This window comes from Bubalus kerabau, chromosome 10 (genome assembly GCF_029407905.1).
Source record: "Bubalus kerabau isolate K-KA32 ecotype Philippines breed swamp buffalo chromosome 10, PCC_UOA_SB_1v2, whole genome shotgun sequence".
NCBI classification, from domain to species: domain Eukaryota; kingdom Metazoa; phylum Chordata; class Mammalia; order Artiodactyla; family Bovidae; genus Bubalus; species Bubalus kerabau.
Window position 1 is genome coordinate 19,434,227 of NC_073633.1, and position 23,761 is coordinate 19,457,987.

General features: G+C 52.8%; 1 protein-coding gene and 1 non-coding gene across 2 annotated transcripts in view; both read right to left on the reverse strand.

The window, feature by feature from the left end:
• Nucleotides 1–4,906: 4,906 nt before the first annotated feature.
• The window catches only part of ITGA11 (integrin subunit alpha 11), a 132,136-nt gene continuing 113,281 nt past the window's right edge, over nucleotides 4,907–23,761 (reverse strand). The window contains exons 20-30 of the mRNA XM_055536822.1: nucleotides 22,369–22,576; nucleotides 19,961–20,059; nucleotides 18,198–18,274; nucleotides 15,970–16,059; nucleotides 15,089–15,179; nucleotides 13,348–13,461; nucleotides 13,066–13,152; nucleotides 11,220–11,330; nucleotides 11,029–11,124; nucleotides 7,242–7,355; nucleotides 4,907–6,568 (exon numbers count right to left, since the gene is read on the reverse strand). Coding sequence (XP_055392797.1) covers nucleotides 6,497–6,568; nucleotides 7,242–7,355; nucleotides 11,029–11,124; nucleotides 11,220–11,330; nucleotides 13,066–13,152; nucleotides 13,348–13,461; nucleotides 15,089–15,179; nucleotides 15,970–16,059; nucleotides 18,198–18,274; nucleotides 19,961–20,059; nucleotides 22,369–22,576 — 1,159 coding nt within the window. The 3' untranslated portion in view covers nucleotides 4,907–6,496. The remainder of the gene's footprint in view (nucleotides 6,569–7,241; nucleotides 7,356–11,028; nucleotides 11,125–11,219; nucleotides 11,331–13,065; nucleotides 13,153–13,347; nucleotides 13,462–15,088; nucleotides 15,180–15,969; nucleotides 16,060–18,197; nucleotides 18,275–19,960; nucleotides 20,060–22,368; nucleotides 22,577–23,761) is intronic.
• On the reverse strand, nucleotides 12,722–12,794 carry TRNAR-CCG (transfer RNA arginine (anticodon CCG)). Its single transcript has one exon. It is a non-coding gene; the product is annotated as a tRNA-Arg (tRNA).

Sequence of the window (23,761 nt, forward strand, 5' to 3'; positions counted from 1 at the left end):
CAGAGCGTGTGGGCTTCAGAAGTCAGGGCACTCAAATGCTAGTTTTCACACACCAGCCTAGTTGCTCTGTGGCATATGGGATCCTAGATCACCCACCAGAGATTGAACCCATGTCCCTTGCATTGCAAGGTGGGTTCTTGACCAGTGAACCACTAGGGAAGTCCCCAAGCCAGAAATTTTTTTAGAAGTTTATTTTTAGAAGGTCTTGAAAATATATTATTATTAGTTTTTTTGTTGATAATGTAGATAGGAGCCTTTCTTCCATTGTATATACTTCTAAATGTTAATGTTTCGATATAGGCATTTTAATGGATTTTGCTTCACTTGGATGTCCCGGGTATACTAATCATAATTTACAAGTAATGATAATTTTGCCTTCTCATTTCCAGTATTCATACCTCATATTTCTGTGTTTTACCTAATACAGTCGTTGGGATTACCAGAAGAATATTAAAGGGTGACATGAGAGCACATTTTCTGCAACTGTTTGCTTTCACATTTTGATTTAGGGAGTCCCTTTATAGTGGTCTGAAAAATCATTTAGGGCAACTCTCTCACTTTACAGTTGAAGACAGGCTCACAAAGAAGTGAGTTGTTCATCCGAGGTCTCGCAAGGCCCAAGTGTCAGAGCCTGGGGCAGGCTTGGAGCTTCTTGACCCACTGACCCGTGCTCTTTCACTGTAAGACCGACACACCAGTGCCAGAGAAGCTCACCTTAGGATTTCTGCCGGATCTTTGCTGGGCAGCAGTATTGACTGGACTGCAGAAATCAGACAAATTCTAAAGCATCTCTCTCTCTCTTTTTTTTTTTCCTCTGTGTTTCAAGTAATATCTGCTGTATTAAAGTAAGAGATGCCCAGATAAAAGAAAATGCTGGCAGGAATATATTTCATCAGGTACTTGATCTAGAAAACTTCAGTATGAGATACAAACTTCAGGTGGCTCACAAAATCTTGGCTTTTTGGCAAGCTTAGGCAAAATTATTTGTTCTAATTTGCCTGTGCTTGGTAAATCTGCTGTCCTCAGTTCATCCGGAGAGCAGGACTGGGGTTTGCTCTGGCCCTAACCAACGGAAAAAACTCAGGCATTGGGGCTTATCCAGCATCTACCGTGTCTCAGCACCGTGTCAGGGGCGTTACAGGCACAGGACGTATAGGGATGTTCTATACCACGTACAAGGACTATGGTCCTTAAATGGGCCATATGGACCTTATGGACAATAAGGACTATGGTCTCTGCCCGTGATCATCTTTTTGTCCAGCTAGATGCCCCTATTTGAAATCCGATTTTCTATTTTTCCTCAAATTTTAATGTTTTTTTAATCTGGCAACAAATTTTAATTTTAAAAGTTTACGATGTTACTTTGGAACTCTGGCTTGGGCCACCTTCTGAAAATGTTTCAGAAAACTTTACCATCATCATTTTTAGTATGGTGCCGAGGAGATAGGGACGAAGAACATGCGCAGCTGACGAGAAAGGATGAGTCCTTAAGCAATGGTGCCCCCGGCTTCTTTAAAAACATTTTTCTGCTCATACCCTGCTTTGAGCCTCGTGTGTTTGCTAGGTACATTTTAGCCTGTATGTTCTTGAACAGTTTCAGAGGCCAGGTGCCAGGCTTCTCACCCTCCCTACACCAGCGAAGCTCCTCTGTTCCGGTTTCAGTTTCTGTGTGGAATATGCTGCCCTACTTTAGCGCGATGTCAAAGCTAGTGGAAGAGACAGTGACACAAAAGCACTCTGCAGATTTAATGTGGTCGATTCAGCTTGACTGTCCTTTGAGAGGGATCTAGTTGACAATAATCGTAATATAGGGATAACTTGGGTTTGTTTTTTTTTAACGGTAAGAAGTAGTGCAGAATAAAGGGCAATGTGACACTAGTTGAAGATGAAACAAAGGCCACTGTGCTGAAGACAGGGCCACTCACTGCTAATGGCTGCTTAAGTCAACCACCCAGGCGAGTGCGGTGGAGAAACCAGCCACTTCATGTTTGGGGTGAGGCGTGGTTGCAGCGAGTCATTCTGCCAGAAAAGAAGCATGATTAAGCCAGCTGTTTCAATTACAGGCTGCCTGGCATCTTGGGGCTTAAAGCCAAAAGTCTAATGTCTTATTTTGGGAGAATACAGATGCTAAGAGCTCTTGAATGTTGGTGGAGAGAGCAGTTGGTCTTTAGAAGACTTGAAGACCTTAGGTCTCCTGGAAGTGCTCCCATATTTCCCAGAAAAGTTAATTCTCCTCCCTGTCTTTTGTGTTTATGCTAGCACCTTGCCCCCTTCACCCTGATACCCATCTTGTTAAGAAATACCAACTTCCTTAACAAAAGGAAAATCCAGAAACTCCACTGGTTAACTGGAAGGATGCTCCTTGAGGGTTTTTACCAATGACTACTGCCACTTTGATAGGCTCAAGGGCAGGTAAAAAAGGCCCTGATGCCAGAAACTGACATTAAAGTCTGGAGAAGACCAGTATCTTATGGTTCTATAAGTTTAATGTGCTTAAAATGACCTCACAAGAATTGGATCTTGAGATCTGGGGTAGTTGGCTGTAGTTCTGATGCAAGTGGCTCTGGGACCCCACTTGGAGAAGCTCAGCTCTGGATTGATACCTTTAAGAGGCATACCTTGCCCTCTGAGCTTGCATGCCCATACCATCTGATGCCAGAAAGAAGCCATTCTTACCTGGATTTCTCCTCTCTTGGCCGGCCAAAACTGAGGGACAGCATACTTGAGGTCCATGCCCCCGCAGAACACCAGTGAAGGCATGAGGGCCTGAGGCCGCTCTCAGAGCTACCCAAGGGCTGCCCCTGAGCTCCTGGATTTTCTTGCCCTCCTGCATGGGGTCTGACCATGTCAGAACCAACAGGGAGGCCCCCCAGGACATCGTGCACATCTCAAGTTCATAACTTGGTTGGAGGTCCTTTCCTTCTACTAGAGGTGAGTCTAGAATTGAAGAAGCCCCGACAATGTGAAGAGCGAATTCTAAAACCACCTGTAGTTGGTAATTGGGTGTGCAGTCAGACCTGGCCCCAGGCGTGTTTTCCGCCTGCGCACTTGCGTGCTATAGAATGGCTTTAGTACCACGAGGCCAGATGGGCCGATAATGCTTTTAAAAGACTGAACCCTTTTAAAGCTGGTTATGCATCATGTTAACACTCTTGAGTTCAACCCTTAGTTTCACCATAAATAATTACTCTTAACTACCAGATAGAGCATTGCTAATAACTCCCCAAATGAACCATAATATGAATTTTCATGTTGATTTCCAGTTGCATTTTGGACTGCTTGCCACCATGCCAAAAATGCTTCAGAGACTGCTATTCATCTCCCCACCCCCAGACATTGGCAAATGTGCCCCCAACTCCTCCAAGAGGCCTTTTGGGTCTCTGAGGACCCTGGTGATCTCTTGTAGGAAATTACACTCTGGAGACTTGCTGGAATGAGAAAGTCTTTCAAACTGCAGGCTGGAGCCAAGTAAAGTTGAACAGCATTACCATAACGGCAGAGTTCCCTGTACGCAGCATGGAAGGTCACTTGTACCTCTTAACCCCTTATTTCTTGTTTTCTAGCCTATATATTCACGGGCACATTAGAGTCGCTAGGGGAACTCAGACACAAACGATGCCCTGGCCCCTCTCCCAGCTGACTAAATCTGACCCCCATGGGTGGGCCCTTTGCACAGGCAGCGTGTAAAGCTCTCAGGTGATTCTACTGTGCAGTCGGGCTTGAGAAGCACTGCTCTAGCGTGAGGCTTTGTCCCTGTAAAGTATATCTTCCCTGCTTGTCCCACCAGCACTCTTAAGGGCAGTCGTGCCTTAAGATACTTACACCCCACAGCAAATGATTTCAGAAAGACTGAACTGCTAAGATAGAGAAGACAAGAGCAGCACAGTGTGAGGGTTGAAGGCCCTGAAGATTCAGACAAGTCTTCCACTTTTTCTACCTTTTGACCCTTTAGCTGTTCTTTGCCTCAGGTAGCGGAGGGCATGGAGGGACTGTGACATCCCAGAGATAAACCTGGCCTCTGAGCCCAGGGGTTGCAATTCAGTGACTTCTGGGCTGCATCTGACCTATAGATAGATTGTGTGGCCTGTGGCATGACAGCACAAGGCAGATTTTTAAATGTGAATGCCAGTTTCCAAAAGGTTTCATATGAAAGCATTCTCAGTTGATGGTGTTCTACAGAAGACTTGCTACCAGATCAAACAATGCACTTTTGGGTGTGGGGTCATACTCCACTTATGCGGGTGATGACTCAAATGAAATATGATTTTTAAATGCTACCTTCCGATTTTGGTTTCACCATTTGAGGACAAAATATTCCCATGACAAATCAGAAGTGACTGCATATCAGTTCCTTCTACTTCTTCAGATCAAACCCTTCTAAGGCTGGGTGAGAGTGACAGTGTGGCTTGAGGGACACCAATCCTGAAATTAGTCTGGAATTTGCTGTGGAACCAGGGGCTCGCTCTTAATTTCTCTGGTTCTGAGTGTCCTCCTCTATGGGGGAAAGGGACCAAATAATTTCTGAGGTTCTCCTTGTTTCTTGGGATTCCAGCGGCATGAGAATAGAAAGGTGAAGAAACTGGAAGTCAGGGTCTGAAAATCGGCACTGAGATGTCAGCCTAGAGAAATCTGGGAGAAAAGAGAGGGAACGAAGGGGTAGAAGCTACAGGGATACATGGTTTCAACCATCTACACTGGCTAAAGAAGGAACAGTGGACGTGGGAGGGAGGGAGGACCCCATCACTGAGCTGCCCACCCCAGACCAGGAGGCCCTGGCAGGGCATGCTGTGGGGAGCAAGGGGTGGACACGCCCCTTCCTGACGGGAGCCCCTCATCCGCCTCCCATTGTCAGAGCACGGCTCACTAGGACATGTTCTGCCCACAAAAGGATGGCAGCCTCTTGGTTGTTTTTAAACACTGTATTTTTAAAATTTTCTTAAAAATATTTACGACAGTAAAGGTCGTACTGTGTGTCAGGGGACAGATGCCTTTGATGGATCCCCTTTCATTCCTACCTCAAAACCAGGTCAAGGCATAAATTATTCGGCTGGGCACCAGGCGTGCCTCTTGTCCTCGGGGCCCCATCACTGGTGGGTCCAGTTATCCCAGGGGCTGGCCGATCAGATATTTGCCACCAAGGTTGCACAGGCTCCGGAGGTCCCTGCACTGGCGTTATCCAGTATGTTCCGTGGAGAACCCCTCAGCACTGGTCCAGCCCTTCTCCCGGGCATGGGTGATGGGTGAGCAGAAGGGAGGAATTGGAGGTGGGGTTGGTGGCGGGGTATGTGTGTGTGTGTGTAGGGACGGGGTGATGCCGGGAGGGTGTGTGTGTGTGCGCGCGCGTGTGTGTGTAGGGAGGGCATGATGCAGACAGAGTGTGTGTGTGTGAGAGACAAGGAGGGATGGGAGGCTGTGTGTGTGTGTATGTGTATAGGGAAGGGGTGATGCAGGGAGGGTATATGTGTATGTGTGTGTGTGTGTGTGTAGAGGGAGGGGGTGATGCAGGGAGGGGGTGTGTGTGTGTGTGTGTGTGTAGGGAGGGGGTGATGCAGAGTGTGTGTGTGTGAGAGACAAGGAGGGGTGGGAGGTTGTGTATGTGTGTGTATGTGTATAGGGAGGGGGTGATGCAGGGAGGGCCCCCCACCCCTGCCCCCAGCCTGCAGCCATTGCATCAGGACAGGCTGTGGGGAAGGTGAAGTGAGAACGTGGAGCCCTGGGGACTGCATCATCCACAGGCTTCCGCCAGGCACCCAGGAACAAAGGCAGCGGGAGGGGCGGCAGCTGCAGGCCCGGGGCTGCTGTGAGCACCATGGGGGGCGGGGTGTGGGTGTCAGTCAGGTGAACGCAGGTGGGGGCTGGGGAAGAGCCCCCCGCACCCCCCACCCGGTTCTCCTAGGTCCCAGCTGCCTGTCCACCAGTCTCTGCCTCCAGAGTCTGTCTTCATCCTGGCCAGCAACTGTCAGCACTGGGGCCCTCGCTCAGGGGGCACTCCAGGGACCTATCTCTGGCTAGGAAGGGGTGAGGTGACTTGGGGGCTGTGGGCAGCGCAGGGATGAGGGGACAGCGCAGGATACAGATCCGCTGTCCCACTGGGTTCCCCTGCAACTACAGGTCTGGAGAAGGCAGAGTGCGTTTGCATTTGTAGTCTGCTCTCCAGTTTCTTCTGAGGATGGGGTGATGACGACTTCCTAGCACCTTAGTGGTGGGGGTGGCAATGCCTCTGCACAGCCTGGGGGTGACTTTGGGGTGTACCTTGGGGGGGTCCCCTCTAAGTCCCTAGGGACCTGTGTTGGAGGTGCTGCGGCTCCCAGTAGGATAGTGCCTCTGAAAACTGACTCGAGTTCCTTTCAGAGGGACCAGACTCAGTCTTTCAGGAGATGAGGTCAAGTGCAAAGTGAGCCGGTGTCTTCTCCGCCCCAGCTCGGTGGGCTCCGGGCCTGCACACTGCCTGGGCCCGCATGCCGGCCCCCATCCACTCACAGCATCCTCAGGAGCCTCACTCCAGCACTTTGGGCATGGGGTCCAGGCCGGGCTCCCTCCTGCGCTTGGCACTTTTAAAGAAGCCGAGCTGTGGGGAGACCAAGGGAGAAATGTCAGGGGTGGGCAGGTGGGCAAGGCCTGTCTCCCCTCCCTCCATTCACCCTCCTGAGGCTGTTTTCCCCAGAAGTGTTCCCTGAATGCCTCCGCTGCTCACGCTGAGTACCCCCCACCAACTGCCAGGCTGGCCAAGGGGCCTCTTCATTGGTGACATGGAGGCTGGAACCAAGCGGATGGAGCCTATGTCCAGAGGCAAGCAGTCGTGCTGTTTGACGCTGCCCGAGTCACTACCGCTCTCTGGGCCCCCTCTCACCTTATCTCGAATAGGAGGAGGTTGAGACTGGGGCTTCTTAACCCGAGGCTCAGGGACAGAGAAAGGCTTCTAAGGGATTTCTTAACAGCCTGACATTAAATTGGAGAAATTCTGTGGTTGTGTGTGCTTGCTTTTTTTCTGATCAGAGGAAGGCTAGCTTTCATCAGGGACCCAGAACGGGACCCACAAAAGGGCTGGAGCCACAGGTTGAGTGCCCTCTGGTGGCCCATCTGCCTGCTGTGGTGAGGAGCCCGCGAGTTCTGCGGAGGCGGCTGGGCGGGCCCCAGCTCCCATGTGGAGGAGCATGTGGGCACTGGCCACACAGCTCAGAGGCTGGGGCCCCAGGCCGGGACACCCAGGGTGCTGCCCCACCCCTCTGCGGGGCCCTCACCTTCCAGAGCGCAAGGACCAGCAGGGCCAGCAGCAGGAGGCCCCCCAGGGTGCTGCCCACGATGATCCAGATGGGGACCTGCGAGTCTTCTTGCTTGGAGATCTCAAACGTGATCTGCAAGGGGAGGGGTGGGGCCGTGTCAACAGACTACTGTCCTGGGGCCCCGGGCAGGCGGCAGCCTGGGGCAGGGCAGGAGGGCAGGAGGCAGCTGGCAGCTGGTGGGAGAGCTGCGTCCCCTTCCCCAGGAAGACACTGCAGGGGTGGGCGGCACACAGCCTGCTGAGCGGCCTCAGAGCCCCCTGCCCCAGCACGGTGGGCCCCTGACTTAAGTGACCAGGCGATCCCACCTTCTCTCCGAGACATGTTCCGCTTTTGCTTTTGGGCCACTTCTCTCTGCCTGGATCCTCCTTCTTCTACATGGGCTACTGTTTCTTGCTTTGTTTGCTGCCGCTTCCTAAATGTTGGTGTGTCCTATGGCTCTGTCCTTGGACATCTTTTTTAAATTAATTTTTATTGGAGTGTAGTTGCTTTACAGTCTTGTGTTAGTTTCTGATCTACAGCAGAGTGAGTCAGCTCTATGTGTACATATATCCCCTCTGCTTTGGATTTCCTTCAGCACAGAGCATTGAGTAGCACTTCTTGGGCTATAGCACAGATTCTTGTCAGTTATCTATTTTATACATAGTATCAACAGTATATATATGTCAATTCCAATCTCCCAGTTCATCCCGTCTCCCTCTCCGTGGACCTCTTCTTTATCTCCAGTCACTCCGGGACTCTCCCTCAGAGCTGCCTTATGAGGTAGGTGCAGTGGGCACAGTGGTAAGGGCCCACAGTGCTTCTGAAGGCTCAGACAGTAAAGAATCTGCCTGGGGTGCAGGAGACCAAAGTTCAGTCCCTGGGTCAGGAAGATCCCCTTGAGAAGGGGATGGCAACCACTCCAGAATTCTTGCCTGGAGAATTCCATGGAGGAGCCTGGCGAGCTACAGTCCATGGGGTCACAAAGAGTTGGACACGACTGAGTGACTAACTCACAGTGCTTTTAGGGGCCCACAAAAATGTTCTAATTTCCTTTAAAGTTAGAATCAAAAGACGATTATAATCTTGTCTGGATTTTATTTGTCTTTATACAGACCAAGTCATAAAATAATAATTTTTTTTCCCCTGTTTTTGGAGAAAAGTCCTGAAAGCAAAAGTGCCCAGGGCTATGAAAGCCCTAACACAGTTCTGGGGAAGGCCATAACCATCTTCAGGCCAGTTGATGCATTCATGTTTCTACCTTCTACCTGGACTCTCCACTGCACTCTTTTTTTTTTTTTTTAAACTATTTTTGTTTGTGTTTGTTTTTAGGCCACGCCACACAGGCTATAGTCCAGGGATCGCAAGAGTTGGACATGACTTAGTGACTAAACCACCACCACCACACAGCCTATGGGATCTTAGTTCCCTGATCAGGGATCAAACCTGGGCCCCCTGCATTAGGAGCTTGGGTTCTTAACTACTGGGCCAGCAGGGAAGACCTTCCACTGCGCTCCTGACTCACATCCGTCGGTCCATGCGGTCCTCACACAAACTCCTGATCTCATTCCTCAGCCTGTTCCTGGCAGCCAGAGGCAGAGGGTGTATGCTCTGTTCTGCTGGTTCCCCAGGCTTCCCATCTCACTCAGAGAGAAAATTATAATCCTCGTCCTGGCCTGCAAGGCCCTGCGCCCTCTGGCCCTTTGAATCTCTGCAGCCTCATCTCCTGCTCTGTCTCTTGCTCTCGACTCCGCCACCTGGCCGCCAGCACGCCCAGCACTGCGCCTGCTGCTGGGACTCTCACCTCCGCTCCTTCTGCTGGCAGGGCTCCGCCACGAGGCACCACTGTGCTGCTCCGGGTCTCTGTCCCTTTATGCAGTGGCTCCCCCGGGCTTACTGTATAAAACAGCACCACCTCCTCTCCACCGTTACGCGTCTGCGTTTTTCTGGGCAGAGCTTATCACCACTGACATCGAACTTACGTTCACTGCCTCTTCCCCCACCCCAGTCCAGAGGGTCAGCTCCAGGGAGAGCAGGGGCTTGTCTGTTTTGCTTGCTGCTCTATCCTCAGTGTGTGGAACAGGGCCTGCCCAGAGCAGGAGCTCAGTCACCTCGCTGAAAGCCTGAATGAATGCACCCCTCGACAGCATGGCAGCAGAGCCTGGCTTGGCCCCTGACTGTTCAACAGGAAAGCCTGCTCCCCTTCTGCCCTACCTTACACAGCCTCCGTTTCCATATCTGGAAAGTGGCCATGGAGACGCCCCTCAGAGCCATGAGGGGTGATCAGTGAACACGGCATACTCCACCGACAGCAGGTCCTGTCTAGCTTTTTCCATCCTTGAAGGCTGGCACCTTGCTCAGAGCCAAGCCACCAGGGGCTTAAGTCAGGGGTGACTGGGTTTCTAAGAGAAGCGAGGCATCCAGAGAGTATAAGAGGGGTTTCAGAGGGTGAGGGGTGGGAGTGGAAGGAGAAGTCATAAACTAGTAAATGACAAATGAACTGGTGTGGAGAGTGAGGTCGTTATGTGTGTGGTGTCTGCACCACACTTCTCACTTGATTGCCTGGGAAATTCCAGCTTGTCTCCCGAGATTCGGATCAAGTGGACTGTCTCCAGAAAGACCTCCTGGACATGCCCTGCTCTGACCTGGGCTCACCCTCAGACTGCACCCACACTTTGTTGGCCTCATTTATCTGTGGTGGAGGCTGAGAAACAGCAGGAAAACCCGACAACGCTGCAGAAGGAACAAGTAAAACTGCTCCCGGGGTGTTTGCCTGACTGTTGCTCCTGGGCTTCTGCCTGGGCTCCCTCTCGGCCTGGCACACCTCCACACTGTTTGGGATCGACGTTGGTGACTTGTTAAGGTCTGGCTTCCTGACCCAGCGTATTTTGCTCTCCAGCATCTCCTGGGATGGGGCTGGGGATTCACTGGACACCTGGGATAGGAGGCTCACCCAGAGCCCAGACCACAGTTCAGGGATGTGGCCAGTGGAGGGCAGCAGAGTCCCATGCCTGAGATGCCCAGCTCCTTCTAGAGCTGCTGCTGCTGCTGCTAAGTCGCTTCAGTCGTGTCCGACTCTGTGTGACCCCATAGACGGCAGCCCACCAGGCTCCCCTGTCCCTGGGATTCTCCAGGCAAGAACACACCCACCTTCATTTCAAGACCCAATTTCTCATTTTCCCAGGAGCACCGCCTGGATCTTCGCTCCTTTCCTGGACCCTGATTCAAGCCAGTCTGATCTGTAACAATCTGGCTTTACTCAATTAAAAAAGAGTCCCAATACAGAGACTTCTCCCATCCCTTGATCTTCACAATTTCGGTTTGCAGCCACCTTCATTAATTAGATCTGAGGTGAGGATGGATGAGGAGGGGAGGACTCGCTGGCCATTCTAGGCTGCCAGTTTGCCAAGACCCAGCCTCGCTGCCCCAAGGCAGGAGGCAGGCAGCCTGGACAGTGCTTCTGCTTCCTCTAGTGTAAAACACGCAGGTGTTCCTCCTTCCTCTGCCTCCGGGGAGCTGTGGAGGTATAGAGCTTGGTGCCCCCCACGCCCCACGTACAGGGTGATGAATGCCTATTTCTGGTCCCCTCTTCCTTTTGTCCCAACGGCCTGTTTGTCTTTATTTCCCCTCTCCTCTGATGTTGCACCAACTGCGGGAGGCCTGTCCATCTCGCTCCTGCAGGGGGAGTACGGAAACTTTAAGCGAAGGGATGACCCTTCTCCAAGCTGGCCTGGCACGAGCCCAGGTCTGTAGGGTTCCGAGTGCTCACCTGGCGGCTGGGATCCTCCTCGCGGAAGATGAATGGGCTGTGGAATTGCCTCTGCAAGGCCGCGTGGACCGTGATTCTCATCAGCTTGTACTTGAGCTGTGTAATCAGAGGCCTTGTCAGGAGCTGGCCCTTCCCTTGGAGAGACTCCCTAGCACCCGTCTCCTCCAGCCTGGCCCTGGAGCTCTACTTACTGCTTTTAAGGACCTCAACCACAGGTTCCCCAGCAGATGGAAATTGATTTCCTGGTTGGGGGCCAGCCTCACGTTGCAGTTGATGGAGACTACATCAGAGTTGCTGTGATTCTGAAAGAGGAGGGTCTCTGGGTGAGCAGGGGCTTGGCCACCAGAGAGATGGCTCAGCTGCCCAGCTTGACCAAGTGGGGTTTTGCTCCTGGGGAAGGGTGACAGAGGACAGGGGACAAGGAAGGAGGTGAGGGGTGGAGGTCACAGGGGCTGGGGCTGCCGAGGCTGGCTGGAGGACAAGGTAAGGACAGTATTAATGTATCGGATGCTCCATTTGAAGTTGTGCATTATTGGATGTAATCCAGGAACAGAACTTTAGGTCAGCACTAGAGAGCCTATAAATGTCATCCCCCTACAAACACATTAAAGGGAAAGTGACACATTACTTTAACAGATGCAGTAACTTTAAGCACTTACGCTTAAACTTTAAGATGCTTTAACTTTAAGCATTTTATGAAATCCAACTTCTGTTTGTGATAAAAAAAACAACTACCAGGGAACTTCCTGAATCTGAATAAGGGTGCTTATTAAAAAACAACAAAAAAAACTACATCAAGTATTACATTTCACAATGAAAAACTAAAATAATTCCTTTAAATGCAGAATCAAGACAAGATGGTCATCATTTCTGTTTAGCATTGCCCTGGAGCTCCTAGACAGAGGAATAAGAAAAACAATTTAAAAGGATTGAATGGTAAAACTAAATCTATTATTACTTGCAGATGACACTATCCTAATAGAAAACCCAAACAAATCATCAAATAATTAGGATTTATTAGGTTAAACTCATTTGTGTGGCTCTCTTGCAGCCACCTCACCTCACCCACGTCTGTCTTCAGTACCGTGCACTACACTCCAAAAATGCTTTGTTTGGGGAAATCAAATGAAAACCGAGAAGATTTTTATTTGGGTAAGGAGTCATGAAAGCATGCTCAGAAATTGGTGCGTGGGGCAGAGGTAGCCCCGGGAACAGAAACCTGGACCCTAGCAGGTGTCCTGGGAGGACCTTGGGCGTTGACATTGGCCTCCATTTCAGGCTTCCCAGATAGCACTGAAGGTAAAGAATCCGCCTGCCAACGCACAAGGGTCAAGAGGATCAAAGAGTGTTTGATCCCTGGGTCAGGAAGATCCCTTGCCTGGAAAATTCCGTGGACAGAGGAGCCTGGCGGGCTACAGTTCACGGGGTCACAAAGAGTCGTACACGACTGAGCTACTAAGCACAGCCTTCTATCTCTGGGGACAGGGAGGCCCCGGCTGATATGATCAGTGCTTCCAGTACAAGCCTCGTGGGGTCTGGCCTCTGTTTCGCTGTTCCGTCTCGGCTCCTTCCTCCTCCCTCTGCTAGTCCGCATCCTACTAACCCTTTTAGGCACAGGGCAAGTCCATGATCTCTGTTCCACTTTTTTTTTTAATTTGGTTGGAGCTTTTCAGCTGTGGCATGTGCGAACTAGTTCCCTGACCAGGGGTCGAATCTGGGCCCCCTGCATTCGGAATGCAGAGTCGTAGCCACTGGACCACCAGGGAAGCCCCCCTGCTCCTCTTATTCAAGGTTGTCCGTTCCTCTGCCCCTCACTCAACACGTCTCCCAGCCTCCACCCCTGGCTTCTTTACACTCAACCCCCTGTCTCCCCTGAGATGTGAGCCCACTAAGGATATGAAGTATCTTTTCTGTTTCCTCTTGGTTTGAGGCTGGGACATAGAGAGGCTTCGATAAGCTCCTGTGGACAAACTACTGGTCGAGGAGCTCAGGCAGCCCCTCTCCTCGTCCCGGGGCTCCTGGCATGGGGACGCTCACCAGCTGTGGGGTGCGACTCAAGTCCTCCTCCGTCGGGGCACGCCGGTACTCCGTGCTGTTCCCCCAGATGTTACAGGACGTGTTCACCTGCATGAGGAAACAGGCAACCAGCCTCACACCAGCCCTGGCAGACTCGGCAGCCCGAACAGTCCTCTCTCCCCTCTGCCCAGGGAAGGCCCAGCCGGCCCTGGGCCCAGGGAAGGAGCTGGGGTCCGGGGACTCGAGGGCACACCTAGCGGTCTGCTTGTCCCCTCCCCACACCAGCCCCCGGGGCGTGGGTACCTGGTCAGTGAGGAAGTCCCTCAGCAGCAGTAGCTGGTTGCCTCCCCTGGTGGCTATGGGAACGGTGATCTTCATCGTCACCCCGTGGATGGGAAACAAGCCCAAGTTTTGGATCTATGGCCCGAGAGGGGGAGGTGTCAGTACATCCAGCAGTGGTTGGGTGGTGGGGGACAAGGTCCATGGGGTTGAGCCCCCCAACCCCAGCCAGGACTGAGAAACAAGTTCCTTCAAGCTCCCTGGCCCTTTCACTGTGGATGCTCTAAAGCTCTTCCAGATCTTGGCTGGGGGCTGCAGGAAGGAAACTGCACGGCAGCTGAAAGGGATGGGCTCCTGGAGGCTGAGGACGGCCACTGGGGGCCATGAGGCTGAAAGCAAGGGTTACTTCCCCCTTTCACCCTCGTTTGGCTATGGTGCTGGGTGTCGCCCTGGACAGAGGTCTGGGTGGAGACGGTGACAGCAACTCCTTTATTATGAGAGAGAATCATTAACGGATGTAATGATTACATTCTGATGCACGATGTAAATAGTGTGCATTGGTGCACATTCTAGCTGCGATGCATTCAGCATCAGTTCAGTTCAGTTCAGTTCAGTCGCTCGTCGTGTCTGACTTTTTGTGACCCCATGGACTGTAGCACGCCAGGCCTCCCTGTCCATCACCAATTCCCGGAGTTTACTCAAACTCATGTCCATTGACGGAGAAGGCAATGGCACCCCACTCCAGTGTTCTTGCCTGGAGAATCCCAGGGACGGCAGAGCCTGGTGGGCTGCCGTCTATGGGGTCGCACAGAGTCGGACACGACTGAAGTGACTTAAGCAGCAGTAGCAGCAGCAGCATGTCCATTGAGTCGGTGATGCCATCCAACCATCTCATCATCTATTCAATGTCAGAGCCGCAGTGAATACAAGCAGGGTTTTGGAATCAGAAAGGCTGAACACATAACCCATGGCTGCTGCCACAGTTGAGCTGTGTGGCCTTGGGCAGATTATTAAACCTCTCTTGGACAAGCCATCGAGGCATCTGTGTGTTTCTAGCTGTCTGCCTGCTCCTGACTCTTGCCCAACAATTCAGGGCTGGGGAGATCATGGGGCAGAGACTCTTAAATGCCTCCTAATTTTCCTTCTCCCTTCTTCCTTAGTGACAGAAACCAAGGCAAAAAGGCACATTTCCTAGCCTCCCATATAGCTGAACCACACTGTTCTGGACAATGAGAAGTAACTGGAGGTGTGAGGCAGTGCCAAAGAGGTTCCTCAGGGAGGGGTCTTGCACACTCTTCTCCCCTTCCTTCTTCCTGGAATGAGGATGTGATGACTGGAGCTGCAGCCACCTTGGACTATGAGGTGAACTTGAGAGGTTGATGATCACATGTTGAGGATGGTGGAGTGGACACAAGGAGACCCAGTCCCAGAGGACTTTGTAAAGTTGTCAACTCTGGACTTCTTTTTTATGGGAGAGAATAAACCCCAGAGCATTATATATATCACTGTTTTTTCATATTTAAAAATCATAAGCAGATACACCTAATCTTCACTGACACATCCTCCCAGTCCAGCCCCATACTTGTCCAGATGAGGATTGAGAGGCTCAGAGACGGGAGGGACTTGCCTAAAGTCTCATAGTGAAGGGGTGGCAGGGTTGAGGCTGGAATCTGGGCACTGGCAACACTTTCAGATTCCTTCCCTCCCAAACGGGGGTTCTCAGCTCCCATCTTTCGCTGTCTGCCTGGCTGCCCTCCAGCCTAACCTTGAAAACGCAGTGGAAGGGAGGCCCAATGCCATGGTATCTCTCCAGGGAGCTGTTGGACTTGACCTCGTAGTGGCTCAGGCTGCTGCTCCTACAGGGACAGAGGACAGGGACGCCGTGAGCTCAGTCGGCGTTGGCTGGATGGATAAACGAACGAAAGAAGGTGTGGGCATGTTCCCATCTCCCTGGATCACAGCAAACAGGTTTCCTCTTGTGTCCACTGGGAGGGCTGTGTTGGGAAGGCTTCTTCCCAGCAGGAATGAGCACTGAGATCAATTAGCAATGTCTGCTGGGGTGTGGGATGGGCATGAATCAGAGGCCAGTTCTCTGCCATCCCAGTCCTTGCCTCGTGCCCAGGCGCATGGCCTCTTTCGATCACCAACTTGCCCACTGTGCACCGTTCCAGCCTCTAGTGTTGGCTGAAGGAGGGCCAGAGCTTTCTGTTTGCTGTTACTTCCTGACTTCTCCACCTACCTGGGCGCTCTGGGAGGTGGGGGGGTTGCAGACTGGGGGCCAGGAGCAGACTGAGGGAGGGGGGTGGTGGGAGCAGTCTGCCCTGGGGGCAGGAGCATTTGCTCACTGATACTGTTTAGAATTGCCAGTGTGAGGTGGTAATGAAATGCAGATGGACTTTTTAGCAACTTCGGATACTGTTTTGACTTCTCTGAAGAGCAGGGCCCCACTTGCAGCCTCTCCTGGGTGGACGCTGCCTGTGCCCCCAGCCCTCGGGGTGCCCCCTGCAGGGAGCTCCCTGGGGACCAGGTCTGTGCCTCCTCCTCCTCTAGTGGACACCGCCTCCCTTTCATGGACGGGGCGCTGCACTCTTAGGGATAACACTTGGCTGCATCTCTGAGCACAGGGGCCCCGGGGCCCCGGCCCACCTGGTGAAGAGGACGTCGGCCTCGTACTTGAGGTGGAAGTGCAGAAGGGCCGTGTTGTCTTCCTTGGTGCTCTCCTCCTCATCGCTGTCACTGTAAGGAGAGCCGGCCGCGCCTGCGGTCACGAAGGGGCAGCCCTCCCTCCACTCAGCCCCACACCCCGACTGGCTCAGGGTGGCTGGAGGGATCCAAGCCGGGCTGAGAAGGAGCCTCCCGGCTGGTCTAGGGCTGCGGCTCCAGAGAGGCCAGCTGGGGGCGCGGTGCCGGGCAGCCATTGGAGGTGTCTCCCAGGAGGGGAAAGGCCGGGGAGGCAGGGGACCTGGACTTCAGCTTTCCCTGCCCTCTCTCTGGGTACAGCACATCTGGGCTGGAGGCTGGGAGGACCATGCCAGCTTGCTCACAGCAGCCTGTGCCCCCTCTCATCTGTCAGCCCGGCAAGTCCTGTGCTGGGGGCCCCAGGGGTGGGGATTATGCTTGCAGGGCAAGGCTCTGCCCAGGGGAGGAGAGGAGCATGAAGAATTGATTCAAGACTCTTGAGAGTCCCTTGGACTGCAAGGAGATCCAACCAGTCCATCCTAAAGGAGATCAGTCTTGGGTGTTCATTGGAAGGACTGATGCTGAAACTGAAACTCCAATCCTTTGGCCACCTGATGCGAAGAGCTGACTCATTGGAAAAGACCCTGATGCTGGGAAATATTGAGGGCAGGAAGAGAAGGGGACGACAGAGGATGAGATGGTTGGATGGCATCACCAACTCAATGGACATGGGTTTGGGTGGACTCGGGGAGTTGGTGATGGACAGGGAGGCCTGGCGTGCTGTGGTTCATGGGGTTGCAAAAAGTCGGACATGACAGAGTAACTGAACTGAACTGAGAGCGTTTACTGACTCTTGAATTGACCTTTCTGAGGTACAGGTCGGGCAGCTCCCATGCAGTGGCTGAGGGGCTGTGTGCTGCCTTTAAAAGACCAGGGAGGCATTAGAGTTTTGTCAAATATGCTTCCCTTTACTTCTGAGCACCACGAACCACACCACCAGGGCAGATCATTTTAGACACAAAGAGATACAATTTCTGCTCATTATGTACATGAAGCTGGATTTCCTTTGGAAGCTTTAACCCAGAGAGGTGCTTAGTTAGAAAAGGGAGTCTGACACACACACACGCCCAACTCACAAGTGCCCGCCAGCAGCCACGCTGCCAAGAACTCTGCAGGCAAGGGTGTTCATTACCTGTGAGAAGGGGCTCTTTTCTTAGAGGGAGGCCTCAAGATATCAACACATCTTCGCCTTATGGCAGGTGAGCATTCCACCCAAGTGCACAGACTGGCTAACTGCACTAAGCACACACTGGCGTGTGGATCACCAGCACTTCGTGACTGCTGACTTGTGTGTGTGCTCGAACGTTGGTGCTGCCAGATTTATTTCCAGTGTGGAGAAGTTCTCAGGAGGGTTTATAAAGCCTTCTAAAGCTAGAATCCCTTCCTGCCTTTGTGTGTTTATTACTGACATGGGTGATTCATGGTGTTAACCTAAAGTGAACTGCCTCGGGGAAACCTGCGAGACAGACAGATAGACAGATCCACAGAGAGTTAAGAGAAAGTCTTTAAAAACTGGAACTTTGCAAGGGGAGAGAAGGGGCCAGCGCAGAAAGAGCACTGGATAAGGAGGAGGAAATCTGTGCAGGGTAACCACACCACCCTGCATGCACCCCATCTCATCTAGCGCTGGATAAAGAGGAGGAAATCTGTCTATGGCCATACCACCCTGCATGCACCCTATCTCATCCCTTCTCAGAAGCTAAGCGGGGTTGAGCCTGGTTAGTGCTTGGATGGGAGGAGTAGGAAATCTAGTGTTTACCTTCGAGTTGTGCTATTTACATGCTGTGTGTTGATGGGAAATTCACTCAAACTCTCTGAGCTTTTTCTTACCTGGGAGGTGGGATGGGAATAAGTCCTGCTTTGCTTAAGAGGCTGCTGTAAAGACTGACTGAGATAATATGTGCCCAGTGCTTCACAACTGTAAGCTTTTAAGCAACTGCTATATAAAGGTAAGGGTATTATTATTTCTATCCAAGCTGAATAACAGTGGCAGTGCAGCTCGCCAGCACTTGGGGACTAACCTGGGGCCCTCCCAGGCTGGGGCAGCGAGGGATGTGGGGAGGGGCAGTTCCTAGTGGCAGAACAGGGCCTGGGAGTTGCAAGTGGGGAGGGAAAAGGAGTGGGCCAGCCCTGACCTGCCCGCTGCGAGCTGGATCTCCAGGTGGTGCAGGAAGATGGATTTGCTGAACTCGAAATCCAGACGGAAAGCCACCTGCAAAGAAAGAGTCGCTGGAGCTGGAATGGCTGGGAACTGCTTGCCCGCAGCAGCCCTGGCCCCCCCTCCCAGCCCCTGCCCTCTCAGTGGACCCTGCTGGCAGGGAATGGACTGGGGGAGGGAGGACCAAGTGCTGGAGTAATGTGAGCTGCGCTTGGGGGCTGTGGAGGGGACGCAGCCAAGGTCAACAGCTCCTGAGATGGGGCTTCTTGGCTGTGGAGCCAGCCCTTCGCCACCTCCCTTTTTAACTAGAAGGCCACCAGAAGGCAGCAAGTCCAATTTCAGACTCTTCCTGCAGGAATTTCTGGGGGGGTGAGTTGATGGCAGGAAGGGGAGCCGGCCATCACCATGTACCATGGGAGGTGCGGCCAGAAGTGAGTGGTAAGACCGCCCACGTGCACTCCCTGTTCTTGCGTGTGAACAGGTGGGGAAGCGTGGAGGCTGTCCCAGGCTACTCAGCAGGCTAGTCACACATCTGTCTCCTTGTCCAGAGGCCCTCCCGCCGCTCCGATGGCCCCGGTCCCCGTTCTGCCTTTGGCCTTCCCCCAGGAGTAGGGCCTGGGTCCCCTGATGGTGCCCTGTGAGCCTTTTGTTACCTTCTGTCCCGCCTGGTGGTTATACTGGGGCTTTGCATGGAACCCTGGTGCTCTTCCTAGGTCTGACCCTCATTGGTTTTCTCAAGGAGACCTTGGTGGCGGGGACCTTTCTCCCCAAGTGGCCACGGGTGGGGTGGGGAAGCTTGGGCTGGGTGCTGCACCCCCTGGGTCTTCACCCAAGAGCTCCTGAGTGTGTCAGTGCCTCATCTCAAACACTGCAATCTTGACAAGTTCTTTTCTAAGGAGCCCTAATCCCTCGCTCCATCCCCCAGCCTTGCAGACTCTGCTGTGGGAACACACTCGGCTCTCCAGCTAACCTTGCCTCAGGCTCCCCTCAGTCTGATGCTCACTTTACAAGCAGCTTGGCCTCAGTTAGGTGTTCCCTTACTCTGGAATCTTCAGTGGCTGCCTGCTGCCCAGGGGATGGGAAAATGCTCCCACAATCTGGAGTCTACCTCCCTTTCCCAGGAAGTTGCTTCTCCCAACTCTACACTCTTTTCACATGTACTTTTAAGCACATGGTACCTGCTCAAAAAACATTCATTTTCCTCCCCACCTCTCCCCAGACAGAGCTGGGGAGACAGAGGCTGGACATTTTAAAAACATGTTAGGGGGACGTCCCTGGTGGTTCAGCAGTTGAGGCTCCACACTTCCAATGCAGGGGCCGTGGGTTCAATCCCCGATCAGGGAACTAAGATCCCACATACCTCATGGTGAGGCCAAAAATTTTTTTTAAAAAGTAAAAACATGCTAGGGTATGGTACAGAGGGCTAACTGGCCAAGAGGAGGTGGGGGGTGGGGGGCGGAAGCGGCAGGATTCCCCGAGGTGAGGGCCCATGCTCTCAGGGCGTGTGCTGTCAGCCCTGGGGGTGGCTGGCTGATTAGGTCATTCAAATGTTGGTTCTTGGGAGAATAAAACAACCTTAATTTAAAGCCACCCCCAGGCCTCTCCGTCCCTCCCCAGTCTGCCCCTCTGTTGGCTTCTACTTCTCTTGCTCCCCCCCCCGTGCCTCCCTGACCCGCCCTGGGCACACCGCCCCAGCCTGACCCGCCCCAGGCCCCCCGCACACCACGCCCCAGCTGCCACCTTGGCCTTGGCCCGGAAGAAAGGATAGCTGATGTTGCAGACTTTCTTGTGGAGCCTCCTCTCCTCGTTCACACACTCGATGCTGCCATCTGAGTCATCCTGGGGGAAGGTGGGGGCGTCATGGGCAGTAGTTAGGTGGGGTCTCAGACCCAGGTCTGGGGGCCACCCCTGCCCCCAGCCCCCACCTGCCCAGGCTGAGGCTGCAACACAGGCAGCAGAGGCTGCAGGCACAGAGCCCCTGGAGGCGCGGGTGTGGCATGGTTCTGGGTGCAGAGAGCATGGCAGGAGCCGGTGCAGGACAGTAGGGCCTGGCTCCAGCGGTGCCCGGTTGTGAAGAAAATGGGCAGGCACTCATGGACGTGCTGTGTCACTCCCTTTGGATCAAGCCTGGAGGCAGGACTTATCATCCAGCTTACAGGTGGGGTCCGTGAGGCCCAGAGATGGGAGGTAACCTGCTCAGTCCACCAGAAAGTGGCTTCTTCCACTTGAGGTCCCCTTGTTGGGTAGTAGGGGTTGGGGAGAGGAAGGAGGGGGTGTTTCTGCTGTGAGCACCTCCTGGGCTGGGGATGGACGGTGGTGCTGGTGAAGGAGCGAGGCTGCAGGCCAGCCCTACTCACATACTATATGCCATGTGTATGTGTACATGTGTGTGTGCGTGTACGTGTGCCTGTGGACATGGCCCTTCACAGGACACATTTCCAAACTCCCTTTGTGTCGAAGAAACAAAGCACCATGATTCCTTCCCATGAGGGTTATGAACAGGCATGGGATTGGCCTTGGACAGTATGGGCTACGGCAGCAGGAAAAGATGGATGCAGGTTTGGGGCTCTATTTCCCCTAAATAACCTAAGTCCAGATTGAGATAAACAATCTCTGGAAGAAGAGGCCTAAAGACTATCAGGTGAGCCGGGTGCTTTTACTCTGGGCTGCGGGGCAGGACCTGGGCCTGGCAGAGGAAGTGATTTTGCACTAACAACCTCTCCTTGCATTCTGTGCACTGACCTGGGGTCTATTTGAGGACACTGGGGACCCATCAAGGGCAGGCAGCCCCCCGCTTTTCTAGTGGGCCTCACTCCACTGGGCTTCTCTTCCTGCTCTATAGGAAGAGTGCATGCTCGTGTGTGTGTGTGTGTGTGTGTGTGTGTGTATGGCTGGGGAGGGGTCGTCCTGTCTCTCTCCAGGCCAATGGAAGGGGTGGTCGAGGTGAGAACACAGGGCTGGCTGTTCTATTCTGCAGCCCCCAGGCCCCATGTGGACGCTGTGAGATCTGTGAGGACAGAGACTGTGTCTGATGGAGCCTGGGACCCCCGAGCACCCACACATGACAATTATGTCCTAGGCTTGTTCAACAGACTTGTCTTGAGGGCCTTCTGCATGCCCAGCCCTGGGGACAGACGTGACTGAGAAAGGGCACGTGCCCTCTGGGAGCTCAGGGTTATAGCAGGGCAGTGCTCAGACACTGATGATGCCCATGGAGCACGCACAAGGCTGTGCCAGGGAGCTGCGCAGGCTGGGGGGCCCTGTGTGACCTTCTGGGGCTTCAGGAAGCCACCCCAGGGAGTGCGGCACAGGGACCATGCTCTCTCGTGAATTGCGAGCAGGGGCCAGCTGCTGGGTGGGAATCCTGCTCCTCCACTTGCTGGCTGCCTGACCCTGTTCAGTCCACTTAAACCCTCTCTGAGCCTCTGTCTCCTCCTGTGTAAAGGGGGACACGACCACCACCATCACCTCCTGGGGCTGTTGAGAGGGTGACATGTAAGCAGGCGTTGTAAGGGGTTACCAAGAGGGAGCAGGAGCTTGTCGGGAAAGGAGGGAGGGGGCCTTGGTGTGAAAGGGCAGGTGTACTGGGCAACACTGGGGGCCAGTGGGGCTGCAGGCGAGGGCAGAAGTGGCAGGGGTGGATGGGGAAGGAGGAAGGGGCTTGAATGCCAGAAAAAGGAGTTTGAGATTTGTTGTGAAAGCAGCTGGGAACCATGGGAAGCTTTAAAGTGGGGGAGAAGTCAGTTCTGATTCTTGTTAGAAGGTCTTTTCTGAGAAAGTCTGGAGGGGGAGCTGTAGGCCGAGGGTGTGTACGTGCTGTTGTGCACACATATGTGTGTGAATGTGTGTGTGTCCCTAACAAGGGCCAAGGGTGCAGGCTGAAGGATATTCCTCTCCTTGGTTCTGAAAGGCTCAGACTGCCCTTCCCCGTGGTTCTCAACCCTGGCTGCACGCTGACATCACCCGGAAGCTTTAATAGCAGGCTGACCCAGGCCCCGCCCAGACCACATCAGTGAGAACGTCCGGCACAAGTCCGGACACAGGGATCTCTAAGCTGCCAGGTGATTCTGAAGGGCAGTTAGGCCCCTACTTGGAGCCCTCCTCTCCTGCCTCTGCGCTTCCCCTCAGGCAGGCCCCCAAGATCTTACCTTCTGGATCAAGCTGGCAAACTGCAGGTTTGCGGACTGGGAGATGTTCAGGACGGTGCTGTAGGCGTTCTCACCCTTGTTCTCCAGCACGGCCTCCACTGCCACCCGCCGCCGCATGCTCTCTATGACGAAAACCGCGGCGTCAAAGGACAGCGTGTAGGCAGAGCAGTCCTGGACAGGCTTCCTCAGCACCCGCTGGCAGTACTCCCTGAGGGAAAGGGACGGGCGGGGATCAGGCACATGCGGTGGGGAAGGCACGGGTAGGCCTCACTGTGCGTGCATCACCCCTCCGTCAGCACGTTTCCCTTTTGGCTTTGGCTGCCAGGCAGCTCAGAGCTCAATACAGAGACAATCCTGATTATTAGCCCAGCTGGTTAGAATCTTTGCTTCTACTCCTTTTCACAAGGTTTGGCTGTACTATTTATGTTATTTTTTGTTTATTATTTGTATTTTTAATTGAAGTATGGCTGATGTACAATGTTGTATTAGTTTTAGGTGTATGGTCAAACGATTCAGTTATATATATTAATATATCTATATATATTTATTCTCTTTCAGATTCTTTTCCTTTATAAGTTTTATACACACACACACACACACTTTTTTTTTTGGCTGTGCCAAGCAGCATGTGGGATGTTAGTTCCCTGACCAGGGATCATACCGGTACCCCCTGCATTGGGAGCTCAGAGTCTTAACCACTGGACTGCCAGGCAAGTCCTTATTACAAGATGCTGAATACAGTTTCCTGTGGTATACAGTAGATACTTGTTTATTTATATATATATATATATATATATATAAAATCATGTTATCAGAGAAGGCAATGGCACCCCACTTCAGTACTCTTGCCTGGAAAATCCCATGGACAGAGGAGCCTGGTAGGCTGCAGTCCATGGGGTCGCTAAGAGTCGGACACGACTGAGCGACTTCACTTTCACTTTTCACTTTCACGCATTGGAGAAGGAAATGGCAACCCACTCCAGTGTTTTTGCCTGGAGAATCCCAGGGACCGGGGAGCCTGGTGCGCTGCTGTCTATGGGGTCACACAGAGTCGGACACGACTGAAGCGACTTAGCAGCAGCAGCAATCATGTTATACTATTTCCATTTACAGTATACGTTTATTATCTAATCATCTCTAGTTGAATAAAAGTTAAGCATAAATTTTTTGAAAACACATTACATAAATTTAAAATAGGATCATTATTTTTCCTTGTCTGCTAGTTTATTTCTTCCAGGGGATTGTGATCACCCTGCTCATCTCTCGCTAACTCCTTAGCATTGAGCCCAAGTGGTCAGTCCAAGGACCTCACAAGTCATCTAGTCTGGGAGTTGCACAATGAGTACTGAGAATGCTAGATCCTCAGTCTCCACCTTTTCTCAGCTTTATAGTA